Source organism: Haliotis cracherodii, unplaced genomic scaffold (assembly GCF_022045235.1).
Source record: "Haliotis cracherodii isolate W230 unplaced genomic scaffold, xgHalCrac1.p SCAF_6, whole genome shotgun sequence".
NCBI classification, from domain to species: domain Eukaryota; kingdom Metazoa; phylum Mollusca; class Gastropoda; order Lepetellida; family Haliotidae; genus Haliotis; species Haliotis cracherodii.
In genome coordinates this window covers 31,803,063-31,824,570 of record NW_027266319.1, presented here as the reverse complement: position 1 = coordinate 31,824,570, position 21,508 = coordinate 31,803,063, and the positions used below count along the sequence as shown (strand labels likewise).

The 21,508-nt window shown below is 42.2% G+C and overlaps 1 protein-coding gene across 1 annotated transcript in view; it reads right to left on the bottom strand.

Annotated features, from left to right (window-relative positions):
* Positions 1–21,508, bottom strand: part of LOC139444619 (cyclin-dependent kinase 20-like) — a 44,958-nt gene that overhangs the window by 5,889 nt on the left and 17,561 nt on the right. The window contains exons 7-10 of the mRNA XM_071225530.1: positions 7,229–7,291; positions 2,699–2,750; positions 1,494–1,565; positions 541–696 (exon numbers count right to left, since the gene is read on the bottom strand). Of these exons, the coding sequence (XP_071081631.1) occupies positions 541–696; positions 1,494–1,565; positions 2,699–2,750; positions 7,229–7,291 (343 nt within the window). The remainder of the gene's footprint in view (positions 1–540; positions 697–1,493; positions 1,566–2,698; positions 2,751–7,228; positions 7,292–21,508) is intronic.

Here is a 21,508-nt window from a genome sequence, read left to right as displayed (position 1 = left end):
CCGCATTCTATGACGGCGGTCTGTAAATAATCGAGCCTGGACTTGACAATCCAGTGATTGACAACATGAGCATCGAACCACGCAATTGGGATCCATGACATGCAACAACCAAGTCAGCGAGCCTGAACACCCGATTCCGTGAGTCGCCTCTTACGACAAGCATGGGTTGCTGAAGACCTATTCTACCCCAGATCTTCATGGGTATTTCAGCTTTCTAGGCATTATTGGTTCTGAGTTCAAGAATTATAATTATTTGTTAACATTTTTTACATTTTTTTATCGAACAAAGCATTTTGCATTTAATTTTTTTTTAACTTGCAACTTCCAAGGTTGGCTAATCTGTCAAACAGGAAATAAACCGTTCTGACGATAATTACTCCTAACAAAGTAATTTCATTTTAGATACCTTCCATGAAGAGCAGATGCTCTATAGTGTCAAAGATCCACTGGATGCATCTGGTGAAATGTATTTTGAAAAAATATCTCTGATGGGGATTCATTTTTCACGGCTGTATGATAAAGAGGTCACCAAGGACTCACCTCCTTAGCCGAGATCCTTTTCTTTGTGGGGTAAACCAAAAACTTCTTCAGGAGATCCAGGGCCACTGGGGAGGCGTCAGGGAGGATCTCCTCGAAGGGAATCGGGGGGTTGTAGGGGAAAGAGATCTTGTGGTAGTCTGGCAGGTCTGTCATTCCCTGGAGGTGATCAGGTGAATTGGGGTTAAACATTACATCCAAGATTATTGCACTTATATAGTGTGTGTGTGTGTGTGTGTGCGTGTGTGTGTGCGTGTGTGTAGCTGCTTGTACTAGTCCAGACTGAAGCTGATATATATTTCCAGCACACTGAGATACCATGCCGCAGTTTAACATAAATACCCAACTCAGACACAATATACTGACTCTGAGCCGACCAGTCCTTGTTTTAGCCCCTTAATGCTGAGCGACAGACAGGGTAACGACAAGTACCATCTTTTAAAGTCTTTGGGTATGACGCAGCTGGGGATCGAACCCCCGACCTTCCACTCTCCGGGCTGACACTCTACCACCAGACCACGGAGGCGGTCTTCATTCCCTGGACTGTGGTCGGATTGTATACTGATAGAGCAAGTATTATCTGATACCTACATGAACATGTTTCGATACAATTATAATCAGATCTTTAAATGCGATATGACACCTTTTTGTTTGAAGATTGACATCCCCTCTATAAAAAATGAGTTTTTATTTCTACACAATTTGGAATTGCTCTCTTGTCCCAAGTTGACCAATATATCTACTAATTCTACTACCAAAAAAATGATTACAAAATAAAGTAAGAGCTTGTTTATCGGGAGTTAGAAGATGTTTTTGACAACTCAAGCCTCTTGGCAAATGTATGTAGGGTATGTGTGTTGAAGTCTAAAGCTGTACACCAAGGCTGGTGAATGTTTTTGGGTGATATGAATGAGTCACAAGTATGTTGGACTGCAGGTTGACATAGCAGTACGTACCGGCCAGGTGTCCTTGTTTGGGGTACCCAGTACACGGAGGACGTACACCAGCTGCTCTATGTCGGTCTCCCCCTGAAACATGAACACCAGTGAGAACACTTCCACACTGCTAAACAGTGTCTGAGTGAGAGAGTGAGTGGTTGGGTGGATGGATGGGCGGGTGGATGGGTGGGTGGATGGATGGGTGGGTGGATGGGCGGGTGGATGGGCGGGTGAATGGGTGGATGGGTGGATGGATGGGTGGATGGGCGGGTGAACGGGTGGGTGGATGGATGGGCGGGTGGATGGGTGGGTGGATGGATGGGCGGGTGGATGGATGGGTGGATGGGCGGGTGAACGGGTGGGTGGATGGATGGGCGGGTGGATGGGCAGGTGGATTAATGGGCATGTGGATGGATGGGTGGATGGGCGGGTGAATGGGCGGGTGGATGGATGGGTGGGTGGATGGGTGCATGGATGGGCAGGTGGATGGGTGGATGGATGGATGGATGGGTTGATATATGGGTGCATGGATGGGCAGGTGGATGGGTGGGTGGATGGGTTGATATATGGGCGGGTGGATGGGTGGGTGGATTGGCAGGTGGATGGGTGGGTGGATGGTCGAATGGATGGGAGGGAGTGCAGTCGGTCGGGATATGCAAATGAGTGAGCAAGGTACTGAGGTAGGGTGTAAGGGAGAAAATGAGTGAGAGAGGTTGTGAGTGAGTGAGGTAGCCAGTGAGTGTTTGTTCGTTTGTTGTTTAACGCCGCACTCAGCAATATTCCAGCTATATGACGGCGGTCTGTAAATAATCAAGTCTGGACCAGACAATCCAGTGATTGACTTCATGAGCATCGATCCACGAAATTGGGATACGATGACATGCATCAACAAAGTCAGCGAGTCTGACCACCCAATCCCGTTAGTCGCCTCTTACAACAAGCATAGTCGCCTTTTATGGCAAGCATGGGTTGCTGAAGACCTATTCTACTCCGGAATCTTCAAGGGCCCAAGGTAGGTTGTGAATGAGTGAGGCAGTAGGATGTGATAAAAGGATGAGATTTTTGGATAAAGAGAGTGATGTAACTAGGATGGGGTTTGAAAGTTATTTCACATGGATAGTTAGAATATACAGAGGGATTTCACTTAGATGGGGTTGGACAAAGAAAGGAATTTCACTTGGATTGGGATATTTTGGCACCATCATCAACAGGTTGTTACCTACCGGGAACAAAGGGGAGTTGTTGAGCAGCTCTCCAAAAATACAGCCTACAGCCCTGAAATAAATGTAGAAACATCCATGTATTATTTTACCATGCTGAGTGTTTGAGGCAGTGATGGAGCATAACTGGTAAGCATAACTGCTTTGAGTAGACTATGTGGCTTGATAACTGTCTGGTCTCCCTGAACACAAGCTGAGTGTATATTGTCTGTGAATTAATTCAGATTCAGCATCAACTGAATCAGTTTCTTGATGCATAAGTTTCATTCTAACAAGGGTCTGTTTCCTCTCCTGACCAAGTCAACTGCCTTGTGGTTTAGCGGTAAAGCGTCCACCCGGAAAACAGAAGGTCTGGGGTTCGATGCCCGGTCACGTCATACCAAAAGACATTAAAAGATGGTACTTGTTGTTACCCTGTCTGGCGTTCAGCATTAAGGGGCTAAAGCAAGGACTGGATGGCTCAGAGTCAGTATACTGTGTCTAAGTTGGGCATTCATGTTAAACTGTGGCATGGTATCTCAGTAGGCTAGTATTATATATCGGCATCAGTCTGGACTAGTACACACACACACGCACGCACGCACGCATGCACGCACTCACTCACGCACGCACGCAGGCACATAGCACGCGTGCACATAGCACGTCGCTATATAAGTGCAATAGTCTTGGATGCCACATTAACCCTATTTCACCTAACCTCACCTCCTGACTATCTCCCCTTTTAACCAAAAACGATAAGAAACAGATGCACATCAACAATGTTGCCCAAGGCAAGAACAAACTGATTAATAATTTTTCATAGTTCTTCTCCAAAAGAAGATTGTAGGAGGATTTTTATTGTTTCAAAGAAGACTGTGACCTGTTTTCAATAACTGACAGATGTTATACATCCTCTGGCAGGTGATAATATGTCTTTAACTGATGGAGCAGCCATGAAGAAACAAGTCCAGTGATAGGCTTTAGTTATTTGCCTTGTGTTACATATGCTCTTAGCAAGACTAATTTATTTTTTTGTCTTACATACAGCATTTCATGTAATTAGTAAACGAGAAACAACTAAATGTTTCCTTGATCGGAAATAGGATTATTTTGTTTTGTTGGTTTTGGAGTTTTTTAAAGATATATATGTCAAACATACCTGATCATATTTATTTTTATCTTGCCTATTGCGTATTGGCAAACAGCAATGTGTAAGCAATAATAGTGGCAGCAGAAACTTACTTGTAGTGTCAGCAGAATGATTGAATGATTAGAGCTATCTGCCCCTGGTTGTTTACATACATGACAGTCTTGATCATTTGAGAAGTTTCAGGATCAGACTTTTTCTGGAAGGTTGACTGACACAAAAGTAATTTGAGTCCTTTTACAATCTGACTTGTGTCTTATCTATTTTCTAAGTGCAGAATGGTTACCAATTTGAAAACACAAAATTCCTGAGTTTCCAACACTATTCTGGATTCAAGAATGGAGACAGTCCTGTTTCAAGACAATCAACAGTGACAAAAGTTCTGAACATTTGAAAGTGCCCTTACAATAATTTCAGGGCCTGTTGTTTATTTCTCCTGCCACTAGCTTAACTCATTGTAATGCTTGTGTTGCTTGTAAAGTGATAACTGTTTGTTTTGATGTAATTTATTCATTATGTATTGAGCTTGTATTGATTTTCACAATTTTCTATTTCTGGATTAACCGATGCAGCGGAATATCACAAACTTATTCTAATGTCAATGGGTTTGATAAAGTTGTGACTATCGCTCTATCTGTCCTTAACACAGACATTGCTAAACTCTGGCATTTGAAATTCTGTCAAAATAAGTCTGAATGAAAATCTATTACATCATCATGGAAAATTTTGTAAGGGAGGCTCTGACAGGGTTATGTAAAAATAGTGTTTCATGAATATTGTGCAACAATGATTTTTGTTCCTATTCTTAGATTTTTTAACATCAATATGCATTCAGATCCCTGCACCTTGTTTAATATCATTATTTGGCTTCCTGTTGCGCTAAATTATATAGAATGTAGATACCATTCCAGGGTCTCGTCTGTCAATAGGGCCAATATAGCACATACTATATCCCTTCAACTTACCTATATTAATTTACAGATATATGATTTGTGTAATTAATAGATATGAAATTAAATCAGAAATATTTTTTGTGGGGTAATGAACATGAACTCATACCATTTTTCAGTCTATATATGGTCATATGAAAAGTGTATTTGTTAGACATAAAAATGTTATTATAGTTTTTGTGGTAATGGATACCATTTTCAGGGAATAAAGGTTGACCATTGCCTGTGCAAATTGTGTTTGTTTGTTTGTTGTTTAACGCCGCACTCAGCAATATTCCAGAAAATAATTGGAACAGACAATCCAGTGATTGACATGATGAACATGGATCTATGCATTAGAGCCGTAAAGCCCGAGAAAGGTGCCTTCTGATTGGCTAATGTCAACTTCTTGTCAGTAATTCCATTGGTCGGTCAGAGTTTGCGAAAGATCGGTCTGACGTGACCCACAATGGGATGTCCTCAGATCTTTGTTTAGTGGCAGCGAGAACTAAGATCTGATTTGAATTAGATTGAAAGACAAATGACATCAACTGAAGATGCCTTTTGTTTCCACATGAAACGAGTTCACTATCAATCACTTGTCTGGAAATATTGTGTTGCCATCACCCATAAAGATGGAAGTTTTCTGTCTCTATTCACAACCAAAGCTTTTTTCACAGCCTGAGTCATGACGTTGCCGTCGGAAAAGACATGCACAAGTACTTGGACTAAAACACTGTACTTGTGCATTCAAGTGTGCATAGGCTAATACCGTCTTGACCCTAACAATGTTGATAGCAGTGAAAGTAATATGGAATAGACTTTTGTCACTGTCAGAGTTGCTGCTGAATTCCTCTGAAAAACCTACCCTAAAGTCATAGACTGAGTGAGTGAGTTGGGTTTAACACCGCTTTAAACACTATTCCAGTCATATCACGGCGTGTCAGCTTAATGTGGGAGGAAAGCCTGAAGTGATGCAGGTCTCAGACGTTTACCACTTCCGAGAAACCCACTAGCACGGGTATGGTGCTGACAAACCTAGAAACATAATCGGGGCGAACCGGGATTTGAACCCACAACCATAGGTTTCTGGCGTGCCTCTTTTGAGACTGGCTCCCATACTATTTCAACTAACTCATGAAATAAAATAAATATTTATGGAAGTAGGATGCTATGATATGATTAATATGTTGTGACCTATGGTGAGGTGAAATGAGTGAGTGAGTGAGTTGGCTTAACGTTGCTTTGAACAGTATTCCAGTTAATATTATCATGGTGTGTAAGCTTAATGTTGGAGGAAAACCTGAAGTGATGCAGGTCTCAGATGTTTACCGCCATGGAGAAAACCATTAGTATGGGTATGGTTCTGACAAACGTAGAAACATAATCAGGGCGAACCAGGATTCGTACCCACGATTATGAGTTTCCCAAGGGACATAACTCTGCACATAGAATTATGGTGCCTTAGACAACTGGGAGCCCCTAAAAGTAAAATGAAGGTGAAATGGGGTTTAACGTAACATTCAAGATTGTTTCACATACATGGATGTGTGTTTTTGTGGCACCTTGTACTAGTCTAGACTAAGACTGGTTAGCCTACTGAGATTCCATGGCACAGTATAGCTTGGATACCCCACTCAGACATATTACACTGTCTCCGAGCCAACCAGTTTTATTTCCTTAATGCCGAGTGCCAGGCAGGGTAACAATAAGTAACATTTTTTAATGTCAAGTAGTATGACATGCCTTGGGATCGAACCTCCGACCTTCCGCTCGATCTCCAAGCGACCCGAGAAGATCCAGGGTAGAATAGGTCTTCAGCAACCCATGCTTGCCGTAAAAGGCGACTATGCTTGTCGTAAAAGGTGAGGTGAAATGGGATTTAATGTCGCGTCCAAGATTATTGCACTTATATAGTGATGTGCATGTACGTGTGTGTGTTTGTGTGGCTGCTTGTACTAGTCCAGACTGATGCCGATTTATAGTGCTAGCTCACTGAGATACCATGCCGCAGTTTAACATGAATACCCAACTCAGACACAGTATACTGACTCCGAGCCGACCAGTCCTTGTTTTAGCCCCTTAATGCCGAGCGCCAGACAGGGTAACAACAAGTACCATCTTTTAAGGTCCTTGGTATGACGCGGTCAGGGATCGAACCCTGGACCTTCCGCTCTCCGGGCGGACGCTCTTCCACTAGACCACGGAGGCGGTCACTTGTCGTAAAAAGCGACTAGCGGGATCAGTCCGGTCAGGCTCACTGACTTGGTTGATGCATGTCATCGATCCCAATCGTGTGGATCGATGCTCATGATATTAATCACTGGATTGTCTGGTCCAGACTCGATTATTAACAGACCACCATCATATAGCTGGAATATTGCTGAGTGCGGCGTTAAACAACAAACCAACCAACCGCTCTCCAAGCTGGCTAGTCCAGACAGGGTTCTATGGCAGTGATGAAGACAACCCACTCACCACAGGTCCACACCCTCGTCATATTTCCTGGCTCCGTACAACAACTCCGGCGCTCTGTACCATCTGCAACAATCACATTTGACCAATAAGACAACACAACATGCAGCCCATAAGATCAGTATTGAAATATTTCTTAGATACTTCTGCTTTTTTCTGCCTGAAAAGTGAGGAGGGAGAACTTTTCAATCTTAATAGAATCAAATCTTTCACTTCAATATGACACCTCCCTGAGGAAGGATCTGATAAGCAGGAAAAAAGCTGTGAAAATAAAATATAATAATAATAAATTAGTTTTCTCATTACTATTAATAGGCTGGAATAAAAAAAGCTTCCTTAGGGATTCTACATGAAAATGTTGTTTGTTTATTAAAAATAAATACAAAATAATTCATAGTGAGTCCTTGTTTAGAAAATATCTTTTGCGTGCAATATGCTACCAGCTTATTTGCAGGATATAAAAAGGAGCAAATTCAGAAATATTTTCTTCTATTTCAACAAAATGTACAGTTGGCAGATCTGTGAAGCAATTAAAAAAAAATGGTGGCCTTATCAACCAATCAGCATCACAGCTGATATGGTCACACAGGAAAAATTCACTGCAATTGGCCATTTCCGATCAGCTACTTCCCGTTTGAAATCGAGGCATGGAGAGCAGAAGGTGAAGGCTGGATAGCACATGAAACACATGGAGATGTCAACAAGGCACGCAGTCGGGACAAACTGCGACAATTTAACCATTCCGGTACTATCGCGGCAACATTTATCGTAAGTATTGAACATTTTTTTTTTTTTATCAATGACAGACTATTCTACTGTTATCTAGTCTCCTTAGTGATATAAATTTAGCAAGTGAGTCTGGCTGTTCTGTTGTAATTTCATTTTCAAATATCCATGACCACCTGGTTACTCCCAGTGTAGTTTATGGTACCAAATTAATCATGTCATGAAATGAACAAAAACCCAACTAATTGATTACTGTATTCGACGTAATAAGCGCCCACAGTGACATCTGCTGATATATTGGCTGGTGAACAATCCCAGTTAGCACCCCTTCCGATTGATCAATGTACACAAGACTAATTTATTCACGTATAATACATACTCGTGTGCTAAATGCATCCTTTATCATGGGCAATTACCCCCGGTAAACTCTGGAAAAATATATCTGTCGTACATAGACATTTTAGGCTGTCAGGTTAACCATGAATAGGACGAGGAAGTGAAAAGCCATATTCACTCACTCAACAACATGGACAATATTTATCAGACTCTAAAAAAACACATTGTACCATTTGTTTACAAGCAAGAAAATTATTTTCTCCTGGAATTTAATTAGGTGCTTTTGACTGACAAAGACACCAGGTTCATGTTAAGTTTTGAAAAGACTGAATAACTGAAGAGGACGAAAAACAAGCTTATATTGTGAGAAATAAAGACATGAAACTTTCGGTTTGTTTTTCTTTGTTAAATATGAGAAATCCAGATTGTTCTATCAACATAATTTGTACCAGTACATTTATTTTATCTTGGCTTGATTACCAATTAAAGTTGATTCCTTTTCATTTTATCTGTACTCATATCTGACCAAGACATTTTTATACTATTCAGGATAATTGTATTAGTAGCTTCCTTTTGATATACAATTCCCTATCATCATATAGGATTAGGTCAGGGTGTTCAAGAAGTTGGTGCTTGTATCAAATCTTATATTTCTTCGATTTCATGAATTGTTTATTTTTATTGATTTTAAGTTTCATTTTAACTTATTTTACACATTTCAAACATTATTACTTTTGTCGTGCAATGTGCAATCTTAATCCGCAATAATCGGTTTAATAAGTGATGTTTGAAGGAAAAGTAAAGTTTCATTGTCATTGCACACACTAACTAGAGTTATTGCCCTTCTGAATATTTTTTTTTTTTGTGAACTAATTCATTTATATCGTAATATGTTTGCATGAAAATCAGCAGGAAAAGTGTCTTTTGTCAACTGGACTCATGGCAAAACGATAGTGCATAGTGCAGTAAACACCACTATAAAACATGAAATAAACATGGTCGACGATCTTGAGTTCTCCAAGTCACGCGTTGACTGAGCAAATTTGCTAAATACACGGACGTGTTGTATGTTATGCAATTCATTTACGATACAAAACTTGTCATTTAATATACTATCACACTGAACCCATATGCCAACGAGGTTATGATAAAACAATATATTTCTGAAATGTGTATCTCAAAATACATCTTTCGATTCACTTCCTCCTGACAGCAAAATGTGAATTCCAGTGGATTACAGGCATATTTTATTTGGACCTCTGGAGTAAGTGTGCAATATTTTCTGTATTAGATACAGACGATACCATGTTTTGTTTGAAAAGTCCATCAGTGAAATGCACAACATGCTCTCTGTTCCCTATCAGCTGATGCGGCTCACACTGAGCTATGCTCTCCTAGCCTCGTTTTCGATCCAAGATGGCGACAGTGTGAAAAGGGACAATAAGTATTTGTAACTTTATAATACTGATAAATGACATATGTCAGTCATTGGGTTTCAGGATTACAACATTCATGTACACGCACCTTTGCTTTTTGAAACATCATTTTTTGTTTCCATTTTCCTCTTTGTTAAAAATGTTATTACAAGAGCTATATTCGTTTCTTTCATTCTTAATCTCATCTCAACTATGACAACACATTTGTTTTTAATTTTAATAACTACCATTTGGCAAATTATCTAGGAAAATCAGTAAACAATAAAATAACACTGGCCTTGCCAAAGTAAATATGAAACATATTCTGATTAATATCAGCTGTAACAATAGCCAGCCACTCTGACATGTGCAGATTCTTATAACACCCTGTGAGGTGTTAATATCCTGTAGGGTAATGTTATACCACTAATTACTCTTGACTAGGTCAATATAAGTAAATAAGCTCCCGACCCCTGAGGTGGTCAGATCAAAATATGCCAAAAGGGACAGGTGCAAGGGTCCTTGATTTCCCATTTTGAACTTGTCAAGAATAAAAATTCATTTTGTAATAACAAATATCACTTAAAAGTTTATGAAGCCTTTAAACCGTCCTCTGTTTCATTACAGTAACCTAGCTGTGAACTGTGAAATATTAGAACCAGGTGCCATCTTGATTTCTAGCTACGAGTCAATTTTCATCACCAATACTGATCATATGACAAGTCAATATTCGAAGTTGGTGTCAGTCACATGATTTGGGGGTCTACATTGAAATTTATTGTTTTGTAAAAGTACTATGTGACTATGAGTGACTATGGTTTTACCATGTTTACGCTGCTTTTAGCAATATTCCAGCAATATCACGGCGGTGACACCAGAAATGGGCTTCACACATTGTACCGAGGTCGGGATTCGAACCCGGATCTTCGGCGTGACGAGCGAACGCTTTAACCACAAGGCTACCTGACCGCCCCGATTGACCAATGAAAATTGCAAGATTCTCAATAGAGGCATAACAATACATGATATTCTATGATGTTAATACTACATAACATCCTATGTGGTTTTAATCTTAAATATATAAATCAGTGTGCATGGCTGCGTGTGACAATCAACATGTAAGACATGTGTAGGCAGATTTAGCCATCCCTGAACCAAATCTGAACCTACAGTCGCCTGAATACAAATTATTTTCACATGTTTTTGAAATGTCAGTACTTTTTCTCTTTTTCACTTCTTATATATAAAGTGCAAATATGACTTTCCTCATCACATGCAGTGTTTGAAATTAGGAATGAAAAAAAGCCCTTGTCAGAGAGAGTTAGTGTTTCATGCTAATTGGAAATGTTACGATGCAGGGATTTATCTGGAATTCCAAAATAAATGTCCTTGGCACGCAAAGTGGGGGAAAGTATCATTATTTTATTCAAAATTGGGATTCATTCTTTAAGTTCTTCATTTGTGAAACTCAATGCAATTATGTAAATGAAAGCGAAAAAGCATATACTGCTAATGGTCCCATAATAAGTGAAGTACGGGATCTGTCCGGTCAGGCTCGCTGACTTGGTTGATGCATGGCATCCTATCCCAATTGCGCAGATTGATGTGCATGATGTCAATCACTGGATGATCTGGTCCAGACTTATTTACAGACCGCTGTCATATAGCTGGAAATTTGCTGAGTGCGGCGTTAAACAACAAACAAACAAACAAACAAACACCTCTACAAAGTGATAACATTAGTTGAATGATCTGAGATGGGAAATTTGCTTTTCCAATTTGGGAATGGTTGCTCAAACTTGTTGCAGACTTTGGGCTGAACATCAGCCTTGAGATATATCCATGGGGCGTGTCCGATGGGGGACGAAGGAGGAGAACGGATACGGATATGACAAACCAAATGTCATAATCAGGGCGAATCTGAGAATAGATCCCAATATTCTAAGATCCTAGTCCACCTACCAGACACAACTTGGAACATTGAATGATGGTTCTTTAAACAACTGGGTCACCAGTGCCCTCAATGGTGTATACAGCAGATACAATAACATCACATCAGCAGAAATGTTCAGTAAGACTGGGAGTGTTGAAAATCTAGAATTAATAATTTTACTGACAATTTAATGTGATGAATCAAAGGATGTAGATGTATATACATCTTTGGACAAGTATAGTAAACAAAACGTTGCTTCTGTTTGTTTGTTTATTTGTTTGTTGTTTAACGCCGCTCTCAGCAATATTCCAGCTAAATGAAGCGGTCTGTAAATAATCGAGGCTGGACCAGACAAACAAGTGACTGACATCATGAGCATCGATCCACGCAATTGGGATAGGATGACGTGCATCAACCAAGTCAACGAGCCTGACCACCCGATTCCGTTATTCATTTCTTACGACAAGCATAGTCGCCTTTTACAGCAAGCATTGGTTGCTGAGGACCTATTCTACCATGGATTTTAATGGGTCCATTGCTTCTGTAAAACAGCAAGGAGACGTCTCGTAACTATATCATTGCTGTCAAACAGAAAAGGGTATACAGAAATAACGTTGTGATAAAAATACTTTCTTTGTAATTTGCTCCCCAAGACATCCATATCTTGAAAAAAAGACGGAAATTGGATTAAAGTGAAATATATATGTTCTGTATTCACGAGGAGTAACAATGCTCTTAAATAATATCCCAGTAACAGACATTCTGGAACTAACAAGGATGATAAGGAAAACGAATTATTATAGATGTGACAACTGAAGCGAAAAGGCTGACACTCAATAATGTATATGGACCAGCACACACAAACTATGGCTTGGTAACACTTTATTGGATGAATTACTGATTGGTCCGGAGATGAAACATTGATGAATTATGGCGTTAGAACACTTTATATGATAACATATTGATTGGGTTGAAGATTAATCACTAGTGTTACGTCACAACTGGAACTGCTCGCTTAACCCAGCGGAAGATTTAGAAAATCATCAGACTACAGAGCAACTCTATAGCCAAATGTCATCTTTTGGTAAAATTAGAAAATGATTTAGTAGATGTCTGGAAAGAAGGCAATCAAGATACTTTGAAATTATGACACCTGATGGCCCAGTAATCACAGACAACCTGACTTATTTGATTTCTTCTTGCTCTGCTAAGCCATCTCTAGCCTTACTCGGAGCATCACGTCCATGTGATTACAAGTTTTATCCTTCAGATATCCTTAGAGTCTCAAGAAAGTTGAGAAAGAGGCTAAAGCTAGATAGATCTAAAAAAAATTGGGAGAAATAAGAATTGTGTCAGGTGACATAGAATGGAGAATGTCATGACACTGATGCTATTTAAAAATTGGATATTTCTGACGCTGTAATTATCTTTATGACTTCAGAAGTAAAAAATGGTGGCATCATCTTTCAAGTGATACTTAAGGTAAAGAGATGCGAAGGCAACTAGAAGTATGGTTTGCTACAAGGAAATGTTGACTTATCTGGGCTTAAGACTTGCTGAGTGTCAGAGAAGTTAGAAGGGCGGTGGGGTTGGGGTTGGGTTGGGTGTGGGGTTGGGGTTGGGTTGGATGTGGGGATGGATATGGGATTGGGGTTGGGGTTGGGATTGGGTTGGTTGTGGAATGGATGTGGGGTTGGGGATGGATGTAGGGTTGGGGTTGGGGTTGGGATTGGGGTTGGGATTGGGGTTGGGGTTGGGGTTGGGGTTGGGATTGGGTTGGTTGTGGCGATGGATGTGGGGTTGGGGATGGATGTGGGATTGGGGTTGGGGTTGGGGTTGGGGTTGGGATTGGGATTGGGTTGGTTGTGGCGATGGATGTGGGGTTGGCGATGGATGTGGGGTTGGGGTTGGGGTTGGGGATGGGTTGGTTGTGGCGATGGATGTGGGATTGGGGTTGGGGATGGGTTGGTTGTGGCGATGGATGTGGGGTTGGGGTTGGGGTTGGGGTTGGGTTGGATGTGGCGATGGATGTGGGGTTGGGGATGGATGTGGGGTTGGGGTTGGGGTTGGTTGTGGCCATGGATGTGGGGTTGGGGATGGATGTGGGGTTTTAGATGGATGTGGGATTGGGGTTGGGGTTGGGGTTGGGATTGGGTTGGTTGTGGCGATGGATGTGGGGTTGGGGATGGATGTGGGGTTGGGGTTGGGATTCAGTTGGGGTTGGGATGGGGATTGGGATTGGGATGGGTGTGGGGATTGATGTGGGGTTCGGGTTGGGTTGGGTTGGGTGTGGGGTTGGGATTGTGTTGGGTGTGGGGATGGATGTGGGGTTGAGTTCGGGTGTGGGGTTGGGGTTGGGTTTGTTGGAGGTATGGATGTGGGGTTGGGTTGGGTTGTGGGTGTGGGAATGGATGTGGGGTTGGGGTTGGGTTGTGGGTGTGGGGATGGATGTGGGTTTGGGTTGGGTTGTGGGTTTTGGGATGGATGTGGGGTTGGGGATGGATGTGGGGTTGGGGTTGGGTTGTCGGTGTGGGGATGGATGTGGGTGTGGGGATGGATGTGGGTGTGGGGATGGATGTGGGGTTGGGGATGGATGTGGGGTTGGGGATGGATGTGGGTGTGGGGATGGATGTGGGGTTGGGGATGGATGTGGGTGTGGGGATGGATGTGGGGTTGGGGATGGATGTGGGGTTGGGGATGGATGTGGGGTTGGGGATGGATGTGGGTGTGGGGATGGATGTGGGTGTGGGGATGGATGTGGGGTTGGGGATGGATGTGGGTGTGGGGATGGATGTGGGTGTGGGGATGGATGTGGGGTTGGGGATGGATGTGGGTGTGGGGATGGATGTGGGTGTGGGGATGGATGTGGGTGTGGGGATGGATGTGGGTGTGGGGATGGATGTGGGTGTGGGGATGGATGTGGGTGTGGGGATGGATGTGGGTGTGGGGATGGATGTGGGTGTGGGGATGGATGTGGGGTTGGGGATGGATGTGGGGTTGGGGATGGATGTGGGTGTGGGGATGGATGTGGGTGTGGGGATGGATGTGGGTGTGGGGATGGATGTGGGTGTGGGGATGGATGTGGGGTTGGGGATGGATGTGGGGTTGGGGATGGATGTGGGTGTGGGGATGGATGTGGGGTTGGGGATGGATGTGGGTGTGGGGATGGATGTGGGGTTGGAGATGGATGTGGGTGTGGGGATGGATGTGGGGTTGGGGATGGATGTGGGTGTGGGGATGGATGTGGGTGTGGGGATGGATGTGGGTGTGGGGATGGATGTGGGGTTGGGGATGGATGTGGGTGTGGGGATGGATGTGGGGTTGGGGATGGATGTGGGTGTGGGGATGGATGTGGGTGTGGGGATGGATGTGGGGTTGGGGATGGATGTGGGTTGGGGATGGATGTGGGGTTGGGGATGGATGTGGGTGTGGGGATGGATGTGGGTGTGGGGATGGATGTGGGGTTGGGGATGGATGTGGGTGTGGGGATGGATGTGGGGTTGGGGATGGATGTGGGTGTGGGGATGGATGTGGGGTTGGGGATGGATGTGGGTGTGGGGATGGATGTGGGGTTGGGGATGGATGTGGGTGTGGGGATGGATGTGGGGTTGGGGATGGATGTGGGTGTGGGGATGGATGTGGGGTTGGGGATGGATGTGGGGTTGGGGATGGATGTGGGTGTGGGGATGGATGTGGGTGTGGGGATGGATGTGGGTGTGGGGATGGATGTGGGTGTGGGGATGGATGTGGGGTTGGGGATGGATGTGGGGTTGGGGATGGATGTGGGGTTGGGGATGGATGTGGGTGTGGGGATGGATGTGGGTGTGGGGATGGATGTGGGTGTGGGGATGGATGTGGGTGTGGGGATGGATGTGGGGTTGGGGATGGATGTGGGGTTGGGGATGGATGTGGGGTTGGGGATGGATGTGGGTGTGGGGATGGATGTGGGGTTGGGGATGGATGTGGGTGTGGGGATGGATGTGGGTGTGGGGATGGATGTGGGTGTGGGGATGGATGTGGGGTTGGGGATGGATGTGGGTGTGGGGATGGATGTGGGTGTGGGGATGGATGTGGGTGTGGGGATGGATGTGGGGTTGGGGATGGATGTGGGTGTGGGGATGGATGTGGGTGTGGGGATGGATGTGGGTGTGGGAATGGATGTGGGTGTGGGGATGGATGTGGGGTTGGGGATGGATGTGGGGTTGGGGATGGATGTGGGGTTGGGGATGGATGTGGGGTTGGGGATGGATGTGGGTGTGGGGATGGATGTGGGTGTGGGGATGGATGTGGGGTTGGGGATGGATGTGGGTGTGGGGATGGATGTGGGTGTGGGGATGGATGTGGGGTTGGGGATGGTTGTGGGTGTGGGGATGGATGTGGGTGTGGGGATGGATGTGGGTGTGGGGATGGATGTGGGGTTGGGGATGGATGTGGGTGTGGGGATGGATGTGGGTGTGGGGATGGATGTGGGTGTGGGGATGGATGTGGGTGTGGGGATGGATGTGGGGTTGGGGATGGTTGTGGGTGTGGGGATGGATGTGGGTGTGGGGATGGATGTGGGGTTGGGGATGGATGTGGGTGTGGGGATGGATGTGGGTGTGGGGATGGATGTGGGTTTGGGTTGGGTTGTGGGGTGTGGGGATGGATGTGGGGTTGGGGATGGATGTGGGTGTGGGGATGGATGTGGGTGTTGGGATGGATGGGGGTTTGGAGAGCCTTATACCCAAACAACAAAGTAAGTGAGTTTGGTATAATGCTGCTTGAACAGTATTACAGTCACATCACAGCATGTCAGCTCGATGCGGGAGGAAAGCCCGAAGTGATGTAGGTTCTAGGCATGACAGCACGGCAGGGTCTGCCCTGTAAAATCCTATGGGAGAATCCCGTAAGTGCCAAGATGAAAGAGGTTATCATCAGGGTAATGCAATTTTTACAAACCTTAATGACATTTTATATTTTCCACAACTCCGAGAAATAAAATTTTCAAGACAACCCACCTCATCCTTCATCCTGTCAGGATTAGAACTAAACTCAAAAGCTTCACTAGCCCAGGTAAAGATAAAACGCCCTTGTATTGTTAAAACAATGGGGAAATGGGGAAATTTGTACTAGCCTGCTGGAATTTGTACTATGCCCCTGGCTAGCAGGCTAGTGTCAAGTTCTAACCCTGCCTAAATATGAACATATACATTTATTTGCTAGAGCTACATTTAACGTTTGTGACGTTCTTATTTATTATATAAGTTGACATGATTTATGGATAACAACTTCATTATTTACTATAAAGATGACATTTTGGTATAGATCCTTATACCCTTGTCATCCAACATTGCCATTCGTCAACTTCTAAGTAATGCCTATCAAACAATTTATTTATTTGTATGTGTGTTTATCAAGAAGCTGAGACCTTGTGCTGATTTAACCCAAATTCCCTTCGGGTTTACGAAGTGTTATCTTATCTTAACACATGTAATCTTTTCTTTTTGAATATGAACTATCTGGATTATTATTACCAATATCACTGCTATAACTCGTTATAACACAAAACTAATAACCTTCATGTACTACGTTTTCACACCTGTACATCAAATAATTAAGGATCGCAATCTTGCCAAGATCATACTGATAATTCATGTAGATGCACGTAAGATTGACAGTGCTTCCATAACATACATGCAGTCAACACCACAAAACTGAGGTTTTGGTGAATCAGTAATTGGGCTGAAGTATTAGATGAAATCTGTTTAAAAAATCTCTAAATTTAAAAGGTTATTTAGTATATCCTACAGGTCAAAGTATAAAAAGTACATTGCTGTGTCTAGCATTAGGCAAGAATCAATGTTTTTAGACACTTCTTGCATTTAGAGTTATCTGCCCTTTGTATGGTGAAATTTGGGAAAACCAGGATTTCAAATATAAAGGGTAAAACAATATTGGTTACTAAATGCCTAACACTCATGGAAACAGGAGACTTATTCTTCAGGCCTTAATTATAAACTGCAGTTTTTCAAGTAGTTTTGAATAATCCAATTAGGGGCAGCTAGCGTATCGCTGGTCGAGACATTTGAGCCACACAAGTATTTGTCATTATAATGAATATTAGTCTACAGATGTTTTATACCTGATATTGGCAGTGACTCAACAGCATTAGGGAGCTTTAGAAAGGCCAGTTAGTGCAGAATTTAAAATTTTTCAAGCAATTATTTATGCACATTCAATCAGACTTCATCAAAAGCAACAGGGATGTATCAAAGACTTCAAACCAATGAGCAGCCAAATTACGCAAAAAAATATTTTGTTCAAACTTGGTATGTTCAAAAATATCATCATTAACTGAGATATTTCAACATTGTATTTGGACATTCAGTATGTTCAGAGTAGTAATCATGATAATGTAAAATTAAGCATTAAAGACTCTCTTCCATTAGTGATCCTGTAATCGATGAAACACAAGTCGCCTCAATCAAGCTATAACATGAATTGACAAAACAAATGATTCTCATTTGAGAATCTTAATTGTCATTTACTGTAGCCTTGGGGGAGAACAGCAGACTCGAAGCAGATCTAGATAAATCCCTGAGGCAATCATTTGTCCCAAGAGTGTGAGTGAGTGAGTTGGGTTTAACGCCGCTTTTAACAGTATTCCAGTTATATTGCAGCGTTTCAGCTAAATGTGGGAGGAAAGCCCAAAGTGATGCAGGTCTTAGACGTTTACCACTTCGGTGAAACCTACGAGCATGGGTATGGTGCTGACAAACCTAGAAACATAATCGGTGCGAATCATCAAATCATCTATTAATCGAGTTATAACTAGAAAATATGATTTCCTGAGTATTTACACAAAGGAGTTTCTTATGCTACAAGATGTGCACGCATTATACTGGTCAGGATAAATGGCGATGTTATAGTGCTAACCCAGTGACATACCATGCTGCAGTTTAACATGGATACCACAGACACACACAGACAAACACACAGACAGACAGACACAAACACACACAGACACAAACACACACACACACAGACACAAACACACACGCTGACACAAACACACACACACACACACAGACACAAACACACACATAGACACACACACAGACACAAACAGACAGACACACAGATAGACAGACAGACACAAACACAGACACACACACAAACACATAGACACACACAGACACAAACACACTGACACAAACACACACACACAAACACATAGACACACAGACAGACGCACGGACGCATGCATGCTCTGTTATGTCAAATATGGTTGCTGTCAGTTAAATACTGTAAATCTGGTTAGTTTTGTGAGCAGGAAAGTTCTGTGAGTCACACACACTCGCAATAGAGAGAGGAAGGCTGGTGGTTTGATCCCTGGTCGTGTCATACCAAAAGATGTTAAAAGATAGTACTTGTTGTTACCCTGTCTGGCGCTAAGCATTAAGGGGCTAAAACAAGGACTGGTCAGCTCGGAGTCAGTATACTGTGTCTGTGTCATTAAACTGCGGCATGATATCCCAGTGGGCTAGTACTATAAATCGGCATCAGTCCGGACTAGTACAAGCACCCTCACACACGTACATGCAAACAATCGCTATATCAGTGCAAAAATCTAGAATGTGACGTTAAACCCCTTTTCACCTCACCTCAAACCAGCCAGAACAAGATCAAATAAATAATCCCTCACATCCTGTTTCCATATTACTTGTCGTTACTCAGTGTCAACAGTCTAATCAGGACAGTTCATTGACCTGCCATTCCTCGTAACATTCCTTATGTAACACTGAATAGGCCAGACTACTACTCCTTCACCAACTGATAATATCAACCTTGCAACAAGTACATTGATAAAAATGGAACTATCTTACTCTGCCAGCATAAACTGGAAATGTGTTCATGTATAACAAATAGGCAATTATACAAATGTTCCTTCGTTTCCGCAGTCATGGTCATGTCATATCTGATTTCAAAGTGACCCTGGAAATATCATTACCGTATTCAACGTATTAAGCGCCCAGGGCTCTCTCGAAATTAGAAATAGGGGGCTCTTATTAGAATATTATTTTGGTGAAAAAAAAACAGAGTTGAAAGATCAATTTCGTGGTTTATGCTGACAGCCTGAAATGTTTATGTATGACAGATATATTTTTTCTAGAATTTAATTGCCCGTAATCAAGGGTGCATATAACACATGAGTGCGTATCAAACAGGAATAAATAAGTCTTGTGAACATTGATCTATCGTAAGGGGTGCTAATTGGGATTGTTCACTAGCCAATATATTAGCAAATACCGCCGTGGGCGCTTATTAGAGTGGGGTGCTTATTACATCGAATACGGTATTGCTTTTCTTCAGTATTGACAGTATAGACTAGTAACATCAGCTGACTTCCCCCATAGACACTTTCAGCCATACTGATATTTCATTATACCAAATGGAATGCAAAAGAAATTAAACAATGTATGGCAATATTAATATTGTAGTTGTTGATGAAGTACTGTATTAATCTGAAATTACAAATGATGGAACTGCTTTCAGTCTGGTTCAATGACAAATGTGGTCAGAGTAGGATTGTGAAAATCAGTAATAAAATACATAATGAATAGAATATTTGTCCTTTCTCATCAAATAACAAGTGTATCTCATCTCGTGACCTCAAATACAGACATTTTCACCTGTGGCTGCGTAATTCAAGAAAAAGAACTATAACAATAATGGTCATTTATTACAGGGGAGGGGGACTGGTGAGATTCAGGGAGGGGTCATGAAAAAATAACAAAAGAGGGTGGGGTGGAGGGCACCAAAAGTCATCACAAGTATAATTGGGGCAGGGCATGAAAAAATGACACAGTTTCTATTTTTTCAAATACTTTTTTTTTTAAATTTGAACATTATTTAGGGACTGCTCATTATTTATTGAGAGTGGGAAGGCCATGAAAAAAATTGATACATGTATTTGAGGTCGGCCAGGAAAAAATATTACATAAAATTGGAGGGGTCAGTAAAATATAATACAATCCTAAGGCCAATCTCAGGTATAATTCTGTGCAATTTTCATTTTTTCAGTCTTGCTTGACAACAGTATAATGATCTATACTGAAACATGGCTTTTACAGTACAATAAAGAAGATGTTATCCATAAAAAAGTTTTGGCCACTATGCACACATTCCTTCTGACATTTATATGTTTGAGGAAAGATAAAACTTCCGTAGACTTCAGTGTATGCATCATCAGATCTTTTATACCTGTATCTAAAAAGTTGCTGCCAGGGCTCTGGTAAAATAATTGACAAGATGACATTATATATCCAACCTACAGTGGGTACTGGGTAGGGTCAGTTAATAGAGGGTCTGGTACCTGGGTAGTGAATTAGGACTTGTCCCAATTTTCAAAGTCAAAATGTGAGAAGTATCCATGAAACGACCTTGCCCTTGGTGACAAGAATGACATAAACACTGGTAAGAAAGGTTGAGATTTTCCCTTCTAATTTCCTGCAACATTAATTTCCCTGTTTTAAAATTAAGATGCTTTGATGGCAAAATATTCCAAATGCTGTTAACATGACCTTGTGATTTTTCAACTGCCTCGGGATAGCATAGTTATCACAGTTTGCAGTTGGAAGTAATAACCTAAACAATTAGGCTGAAGGATCTCTTTGAACAGTTAGACAAATTGTTATTGAGTTGAACTTCCTACTTTTCTCAGGCCAACCAGTGCACACCTGTTGTCCTAGCTTCATTTAAAAATTATTTCTGACATGCTACAATTGACAGGTGTGTTTTTAAACAACAAGACAAAAGAACTCTGGTCACAGAGATAATTTGATAGACAACTGCATACAAACAATTTCTCGTGTTTTCCAAACCCTTCCAATC